General features: G+C 47.2%; 1 protein-coding gene across 1 annotated transcript; it reads right to left on the reverse strand.

The window, feature by feature from the left end:
• Window positions 1–2,054: 2,054 nt before the first annotated feature.
• On the reverse strand, window positions 2,055–8,699 carry MAML3 (mastermind-like 3 (Drosophila)). Its single transcript, XM_010019151.1, has 4 exons — window positions 8,679–8,699; window positions 8,072–8,317; window positions 6,431–6,518; window positions 2,055–3,114 (listed from the first exon to the last, which is right to left on the reverse strand). Exons 1-4 carry the CDS (start codon window positions 8,697–8,699, stop codon window positions 2,123–2,125), a joined length of 1,347 nt encoding a protein of 448 aa, XP_010017453.1. The 3' UTR covers window positions 2,055–2,122.
• Window positions 8,700–9,036: the final 337 nt, after the last annotated feature.

Here is a 9,036-nt window from a genome sequence, read left to right on the forward strand (position 1 = left end):
GCTGAAGCAGTGGACAGGAAAACCCCTATCATCTTCAGTAGGAACTGGAATAGGTCCTCACGCTGTGTTTTAAAAAGGGGTTAGCTAAAAGAGATGTAACTAAAGCATTTTAAAATATATAGCACTCGGGGCTAGCTGGATTGACAGCTCACCTTGAGCAGCTAGTCCATGTTAAAATGCAGCTTGTCCTGCCTACATTATAGTATTTAAAAGACACTTCCCCATACCTACGTAAGCCCTGCAAGGGTTTACTGCACAAAAGAGAACCACAACAGGGTGCTGAGATGGTTCCATGCCCATTTTGCTCCCACTCCTTAATGTGATGTATGTCTGTGCTCCACAGGGAAAGGCAGGACTTGAAAACACAGGATGCCAAGTCCCTTAGCATCCCTGGATTTCAGCAGCTCAGCACTTCACAAGCCCCAGGTAGAGCTGCAAACAAAGAGGTAATCGGTAGCTGGGTAGTTGGTATGGGCAGTGGTACCAGAGACACTCCCACTGCAGAGCCCATCTTATGGCTCACAGAGGCCAGCATTAGGCCAGAGGTTCTCAAATTTTTTGGACTGTGGATCACATTAACATTTAAATGCACCACTACATAACCTGATAAGCAGTTCTCAGCTGAAAACACGAGAAAGGTGATAGGTTTTGGAGGACAGCTTACCTTGGCCTTAGGCTGCAGCTTGGGAACTGCTGCTTTAGACATTCAGAATGGCTGGCGCCTCAGTGTACAAGATGTATCACAACTTCATTATGGTGCTGCTCAGCACTGGTCCACACAGTGGAGATAGTGATACATCACTGTTACCTAACAGCTTATTTGGGCAGACCCCATGTTTGTACTAACTATATCAATGATTTTACCCATTTGTGAATGATCTTTACAGTAGTCCTTCATTGGTTCCTGTTCTTCAAATACTGCAGTGAACTTTACTCCAGCAAACCAGAGAGATTAAACCAAACATCTGTTTAAAACTGAACATCACATCGGGAGCCCAGACACCCCGGGGTAATCCTGCCTGCCAAACTTGCACTTTTCAAGAGGAGAGGAGGAACTCATTCCACCTGCCAAACCCTCCCTGTACATTTTCTCTTGTCTGTTATCTCCTCCCCTGCCTGCTCCTTTGTGGCAGTTGTTGCTCACCTGAAATAAAGTGCCATCAGCTCACCTTGCTTTACACTGAAGGATAAGAAGGGAAGGAAGTGAACTGAAAACATATTGGGGAGGGAGGAAGGAGAGAGAGGGACCTGCTTAGGACCTGAGCTGATGTCTCTTGGTACCTCATAGCCCTTCAACACCACTCACAGCTGATGTTCTGCACCCCCAGGCAGCAGATACACGCCAAAGTGCCCTGACAGGGAAATGCTATTGCAAGTCCCAAGGGGACTAAGCAGCTCATTAAGTTAACCCACCCACCTAAGCCATATCCAGCAGCAGTCCCATAATCAAACTGTCCTCACCATGCTGCCAAACTCACGTTCTCCTACACCTTTATTGGATTTTTATCACTCTGCAGTGGAAACGGTGACCTCCCTGTGACTCTTTAGGTTTGTCAAGTGTGCTCCACATCTCCTTGTGACAGCCCAGAGCTGGCCCTGTGGGCCTGGCTGCCCCTGGGGTTAAGCCTGTCTCCAACCAGGGCCTGTGCAATCACCCATGGACATCTTTAGGCTTTGCTCCCAGCTGTTTTCATCTGCTCCCCTAAAAGCTTCAGTGTTTACAGTTACACAAGGTGGGAGAGATCGGGACCACCCCACACCACTGTGCAATGAAGCCTTGTTTCAGTGGGGAAGGAACGCATTTTCCCAACCAGAGGCATCAGATGGCTTTTCCAGTTTCCCCATCCTGCCCCCCGCTCCCCACACACACGGTGGGTGCTGCCACGCAACAGAGGTTGCTCAGTGGAAGTCTTGGGATGCCGATGTTTTCATCATCCCCTGAATCTTCCAAAGTTGGCTACAGATCAGCTCAGTTTGCACAATTAAAAACAACAGAAAACAAAATAACCCCAGACCAAACCAATTCAAACGAAACCCCCAACAATCCAAGGATGGGGAGATATCCAACTCTGTTTGCTTTTTTCAGATGGAACAACCAAAGCTCCAGACTATACAAGCCCATTCACTGGGGGTTTCCGAACAACTCATCAAGTTCTTGAATCCACTCATCCCCTGGTCCGCTCTTAATGATGGAGTCCACAAGGTCTGCGCCCTCTGCTAAACTGGAGAATGACCCCCCTGCTCCTTCATTACTGTAATTGTAAGATAAGTCCTGAGTGGGATTCCTCTCGTAGGCCTGCCCTTGGCCGCTCTGAGCAAAGTTACCACCCGGCATTTGCTGCGTTGGAGGCTGGCTAAAGCCAGACATTGTGGGGACCCCTTGGCTTATTGCAGGCATCACCATCGGCCTGGCCTGGCCGGCGCCTTGTTGCCCAGGTAGTGGTTGCAGCAGTTGTCTCCCCATTGCTGGGTTCAGGGCTCTTACTGTTCCGCTCGTGTCCACAACTGTCTGATTAAGCCCTTGTGGGAAATGGTGCTTGGACAGCCGTGGCTGCCCAGGCTGCATCGGGTATGTTGTGCCATTATTGAAGGGCCCCATTTCACTGCTAGTCCTTCCAGGTATACCTTGTAAGCCTCGCTGCTGCCAGTTTTGTGTTCCCTGAGGGACAGTCCCCATCAGGTTTTGAAGTCGTGGTGCTTGCGGCCTGGGTAAGACCTGGCCTACAGCTCCTTTCATCTGCTGCTGGTGCTGGGGAAGAGCAGAGTTTACCAGCATGTTCTGACCAAAATTGCCAACCATTCCCACAGCTTGTCCGGAGGCAGGCTGCCTTGTTCCCTGGCCTGTGTTATGTGCCATGTTCATGCCACTTTGGTTTGGGTGCTGCAACATTTGGCTCATCCCTGTGCTCATACTGTACATTCCCGGCTGGCTGGAAGAGGCGTTGCTGTAAGGAGCCATGCCCATGTCTGACTGGCCCGCGGTCGTGGGCAGCGTGCTCGCATTCTGGGAGGGACCCATTGCCATCATGCTCGCGTTCTGCGCCATCATTCGGGATGTCCTCATGCTTTGGAGTGCTGCCTGGTTTCTTGCAGCTGCGATATCCTGGGGAGAACCTATACCAAAAAGGGAGGAAAGGAATTAAAAACCACAACCCTGTAAATCTTAATCAACAAGAAGAGAGAATCTGTAGGAGCCTTCTGCACCACAGTAGGATTTCAGACGGCTGTGCTTTCTGAGTGAACAAGTTATTGTTTCCCAGGAAGGTTAGCAGAGCTAGAAGGTTATCCATCCTTGGGAAGTGTGCTTGCTCTCTAATGTTAGTTGCATTTCAGAGGTGATGCATTCCCCACCTCACACTGGCTGCATCCTCTGTCCTGGCCTGCCAAGTCCCCTCTCCTTGAAGGCAAGAGTCATAACAGCTCAAGTGCTACCCTAAGCAGGAATCGCTGCTTGTGTTACATATTCAACTTGTGAAGCAGGACGCTGCTCAGCAGAGAATACCATCGATGCAGGCAAGCAGCCTAATTTCCCTTAAGACCTAAAATGAGACTGGCAAGGTTAAAACGCCAATGATTTACTCTCTAAGTAATTCTCAATTATGACAATTTAGGGATATGCACCCAAAGGGATTCATGGCTTCAGATTCTTGAAGAATTGAGGCAGCACAACTGCATGATTACAGCCATGGTTGCCTCTCTGGTAATAACTGCTCAGGTACCTGAGCTAGGCAGACACAGGAGCTGCAGGACTAAAACAGGCCTGCCTTTCCCTTACCTTGCTAATACCAGAGATTAAAGTTTTAAGAAGTGACCTGGTAGTCAAAGCCCTCTTTCAAAAGTAAACCTGAGTCTTTCTTTTTGGATGTATCTTTTCCCCCAGGGCCAGTGACAATGTGCACTCTTCTCCATGAAAAAATTGGTCCCTAAGACTTCAAAGTTGCATTTGCACTGTAATTCAGTAGCGCTTATCTTCTTCAGATAAGCTTAATTCAGCTTCTAGAAAGCAAATAAAGCTTCCAGTGGTCTTCAATGGCAGCAAAGCAGCTGAACTTCAGTTTACCATTTGAAACTCTCTCTTAAATATCTCCATTGTCTTTCAAAAATAAGCCTTGAAAATGGAAATGTCAGGCTCAGAAGGCCAATCAATTTTTTAATAGCTCAGGAGGCATAAATGAATGGATTTTCTATATCACTGTTACTGACTAAGTCCATGGAAAGAAGAAAAATTGTTTTTTGTGGACATTTACAGCAGGGAGAGTGTATTAGTGAATCGATAGCATAAGCACATTTTACTCCACCTTAGGCCAGTGATGGGAAACCAGAAAATCCTAACCTCGTTAAATTCCACACCGTGCCAGATAGCTGAACCACTCTTGTGTCTTCCTTTCAGGGGTGGGGGAAGCTATTGATTCCTGGGAAGCCAATATCCTTCTGTATTTACTGCCTTTATTTAAAAACAATCACTGGAGTTCTGATTATGCCATGGGTTCATTGTGGCCTTGAGTCACTACCATCCTCGACCACATACAATACTACGTTGATGGAGCTGCAGGAGGATGAGGCACACAGTTACACCCAGCTCACACATTACTAAATGCAAGATGTAAATGTGAGATGGTTGCTTTAACAGTCACGAACTGTGCAACAAAATCTGAGTGTTCTTAAGTCAGGCCCTGTCTGTTGTTCCGCGGTGGCAGACAGCACCCATGGAGAACAGAGAGTACTGGGCCCCATCATTTACACTGGCTTGGCTTCTGTGAGAAATGGGAATGAAGAAAGGAAGTGCCATTACTCCAGTTTTGCACATAATGCACAGCATGGCTACACTGCCTTTCTGCCCAGCAGGATAAGCTTCCAGAGGATGCTTTTAGCACCAATGTATAGATAAATGAAACATTTCGTAGCATGAAGAGACACTATCTGGATCTTGCATCTCTGGATGGGGCAAATGGAATGGCAGCTTTTACTATTTCCATGATAGCAAACTGTTTCCATAATGATTGGCACTGGGGTCCCCTTGACTTTTGTTCATTTAGATCACCTCCTTCCCCCATGATTAGAGGCAGTCTCATTTTACAGTGCCTCCAGCAAGTGCTGAAGACACAGGTGATGTTAAACCCTTACATAATGCATCTCTAGCTACTTTTAAATTGAAAATGGCAGTTGAACACTTCCAAAGGAGTCACTACCAGCAAGTAGTCCGTGTACTAGTTCCATTAACTATCGTGTTTGGCATAAGAGACAAGAGATCGGACAAGGAGTAGTTAAAAGAGAGATGCAACAGATTTTAAGACTTTGGGCCACCTTCTGGTCTCATTTGCACATAACCTACTGCACTGGATTACATCCTTGTGACTAAATAGGAAAAATAGTGAAATATTTATATTTAAATCGGCTCATTTATGAAAATTAATTCCTTGCTCTGTCAGATTAGCCTAAACTCTTCTACATTTCTTTTAAATAATACATATGAAGGCAAGGTTTCAAAGAAGCATTAATGCAGAAGGATTTTACACCTGCATCTCAACGTGTGGCAGCGTGCACATACATGTGGATTTTGCAAAGGGATTATTAGGGGGAAAAAAATGATGTTATACAGAATTTATGCTGCCAAAGATGAAACTGGGGAGGCGATTAGAAGGAGCCACCCTGACGTTTACTGGCAGAAGACGTGACTGCCTGTTGGCTTCCCGGGTAGGAGAGCTGCGATCCGCTTGCCTCCCTTGTTTTCTCTTGCAGTCACATGACACTACCATGACACAGCGCAGGTGCACGTTTGCTTCATGTCTGTTTAGAATCCGTGCTTGGTGAGGACATTCAGCTGATGCTTTGCACCTAAAAAGCTCAGAATTACCTTATTTTTCTAAGCCAAAATGACTGTACTTACATTCTTCAGTTATCTGTGAACACACTCAATACTCGCTTTTTTGAGTTCACTAAAATCCTTCATTTACATGCCAGGTATTTCACTGTGTTTCCCACAGCTGACATTTATCAGTCACTTCTCCAGATATGGATGACCTCTCTGAAACTCTCTGCTCATCAAATAAGATAAAGTGGGGAACGAAGAGGGGTAAAACCAAGATACAGTGAGAGACCCTAGCTGGGATAGAAAAAGAGCGTAATGAGAGTTGAGGCAAACAAGATAAATCCACAGAATCCAGGTGTCAAAAAGGCAAAACAAATGTCAAATAAAAACTGCAGCTTCCGCTGAGGGGAGCAGAGAGGAAATTAGAAACTTAACTAAACACACAAACCTGGGCATTCCTCTTTAGTAATGCATGTGGTACGTGCCAAGTGTGCCACGGCCTGTCTTCCTGTTTTGGCACACTGCTTAAACCCCGGTGCCCACAAAACACATGAGCTCTCATGTGCCTGCTACAGTAGCACTATGTTGGCTCCAGTATAGGAAAAAGTATTTGACTTTTACCTTGGAACTGATTGACCTGTTGCACTGGATACGGGCTCCGCTGTTGCTGCAGGTGCTGCCGAGGCAAATGCGACTGCTGCTGCAACTGCTGGAAATGAATGAGGGAAAGGAAGCAGAGAGAAAAAGATGATTAATGAATTAGTGAGCTGCAAAAGGGGCTGGTGGCAAAGGTACTACAGCAGAACTGCTGCGTTTCTTATCTAGCAAGCTGCTCTGGAGAGACAACCAGAGCCATTTGAAGAGTCCTCCTGAGAGCACTTGGGCTACTCAGCACACAGAATTCCTTTTGGTTCAAAAAGGAATAAGCACTAAGGCTAACATCATCTCTCCTTCCTTACAGCCACTTCATCTCAACCTCTACAGTGTGAACTTCACTGTCTTCGGGCTGAAAGAAGAGGGAGGGATTTGAATTAACTTCGCTTACTTAGGTCCAACTGAAGCCACACACCCTGTCCTTCCCCCAGCCCTGCCAAGGTGTAGGGATTTGTGTTCCTGGGACAAGACTTTCCTCCACCTCTGTACTCAAAACACTTAGCTGCAGGAAGTAATGCATCCTGACCTCAGCGCTGCAGCCTAGGACCAGCCCTGAGCCAAAACAGAAAAGGCTACTGAGGCCACTGTGCCTCAGGCAATGATATCTGGGGAGCAGGCAATTGTAAAATGCCTCCCTCCCTTGATCCAGCCCACACTGCTCCTCTGTGTTATTTGCTATGAATACTCGTGCATCTAAAACAGAATTAAGAGCTGATTATAAAAACAAAGAGTGTGTTTACCAGAGCTTTCAAAGCCTAGGGTATACTCGACTAAGCACTTACTGAAGGGACACGTCTTGGTGCTTCATCTGCAGCTGTACAAATACTGTGTCCAAAACCAAGGATGTGTAGCGGAAGTAAGAGAACAGCAAAGATGGGAAAGAAGCAAGTACTAATCCCTGTGTTCATAAATATGTGTTATCAAAAAGGTAAAGGGAACCTGGTTAGGCACAAAACACCCAAAAGTTAGGAGCCCGAGGACTGTGACTCTGTTACTTCTCATCTACATCAGCACGCTTGCCAGCCTTACCCTTGTGTTTTCTTCCACACTTTAAGGTTTGCCTCCAGCAGCCAAGTCCATGACTGGCCCTTGGGTTTATGCCTGTGAATGGGCCTCATCCATGATGGGGCATCATCTAGTTTCACCCCCCTGCCACAGGCAGGGACACCTTCCACTAGACCAGGTTGCTCCAAGCCCCTGTGTCCAACCTGGCCTTGAACACTGCCAGGGATGGGGCAGCCACAGCTTCTCTGGGCACCCTGTGCCAGCGCCTCAGCACCCTCACAGGGAAGATTTTTTTTTCTAATGTCTAATCTAAATCTACCTCCTTCCAGTTTAAAGCCATCCTCCCTTGGAGCTAACTTTTCCAGTATCTAAAATCCCATGTGACTGTCAAGCCCACCCCTGGGAACATGGGGTAGTATTCACCAAACTAACAGTAGGACTGAGACAGACACCTCTTTGAAAACAACTGCTAATATACTACAATGGGAGCTACAGAGAGAGCACTACGAAGCACAGAAGGGAGCGCTGGCATTGCACTGTCGGGAGTGCTCATGCTCTCACCCTAGTGTGCACTGCGGCACCCAAGACAAACGGGTACTGTACCTGCTCCGCCAGGATCTGCTGCTGCTGCTGCTGCCTTTGCTCTCGTAGAAACTGTTGTTTCTGCTGTTCTATCACATGGAGCTGGGCCCTCTGCTCAATCAGCATCTGCTTCATGATGGCTGCTTGAGGTTGGTTTCCTAGGAAGGGACCTCCAGAGCTCGTGCCTGTGACCACGCTGCTGGAGCCCGGTGGGACAGAAGGCTGCATAGGCCCCGTGGTCCGGGACAACCCCACTTGATGCTGCTCCTGTGCAAAGAGAGAGAGAAGGCCTCATTAGTCATGGTGTTCCATAGGCAAGGTAAATTAAGGCTCCTTAACAACAAGCACTGAGTTTATGGGTGAAGACTAGAGCTTGAAGAAAATAACAGTCCTTGGGAAGATGCTTATGACCAAGCCAAGGGCTGTTCCCCACAGTGAGTGGCAGGTTCTTCTTCTCTCCTGGAACACAAAGTCCCCTCAGATAAACCAAAAGCACTTTGAGGCTCATAAATAACACCATGATAAAGCTGGGTACTAGGTTTATCTTTATTCAGGATACGTAACTTCAGAGTCATGTTTTCCTAAACTTTTTCTCCTCCATCATGGGGACAAGTGTGTTTTCTCTCACCTTCCATTTCCTTTTCTCCATAGTGTCAGTTTCACACAGTACTCTGGACTGAGGAGCTGAGGTGTTAGACACACGAAAGGAATAGCAGGAGCTGGCAGCATTAATTCCCCCTGTATTGCACCAGAATCCCCGCATTTAACCACATCATGTGTTTATTTAAGATTTCCATCCTGCAGCAATGGACCAACAACACGTGACCGAAAGGATGCAGATGGGTGATGCCCCAGACACCTTCGCCTGCACCCACCCTTCTTTCTCTTGATGTTTCTAATCCAATTTGCTGCCTTTTAGCGCTGGGAAAACGAAGCGACACAAGGCCAGGGGTGATCTCACACCCTCCGCCCCCCACCCGGGGCTG

Source organism: Nestor notabilis, unplaced genomic scaffold (genome assembly GCF_000696875.1).
Source record: "Nestor notabilis isolate BGI_N333 unplaced genomic scaffold, ASM69687v1 scaffold18987, whole genome shotgun sequence".
NCBI classification, from domain to species: domain Eukaryota; kingdom Metazoa; phylum Chordata; class Aves; order Psittaciformes; family Psittacidae; genus Nestor; species Nestor notabilis.

Excerpts from the sequence above, each read along its gene's own strand:
- MAML3 (XM_010019151.1), bottom strand. The coding sequence starts at position 8,699 with ATGGAGAAAAGGAAATGGAAG. Across the intron at positions 6,519-8,071 it reads AGCAGATCCTGGCGGAGCAG|CAGTTGCAGCAGCAGTCGCA; the intron begins GTACAGTACCCG and ends ATTCATTTCCAG. Across the intron at positions 3,115-6,430 it reads ACAGGTCAATCAGTTCCAAG|GTTCTCCCCAGGATATCGCA; the intron begins GTAAAAGTCAAA and ends TTTTTGGTATAG.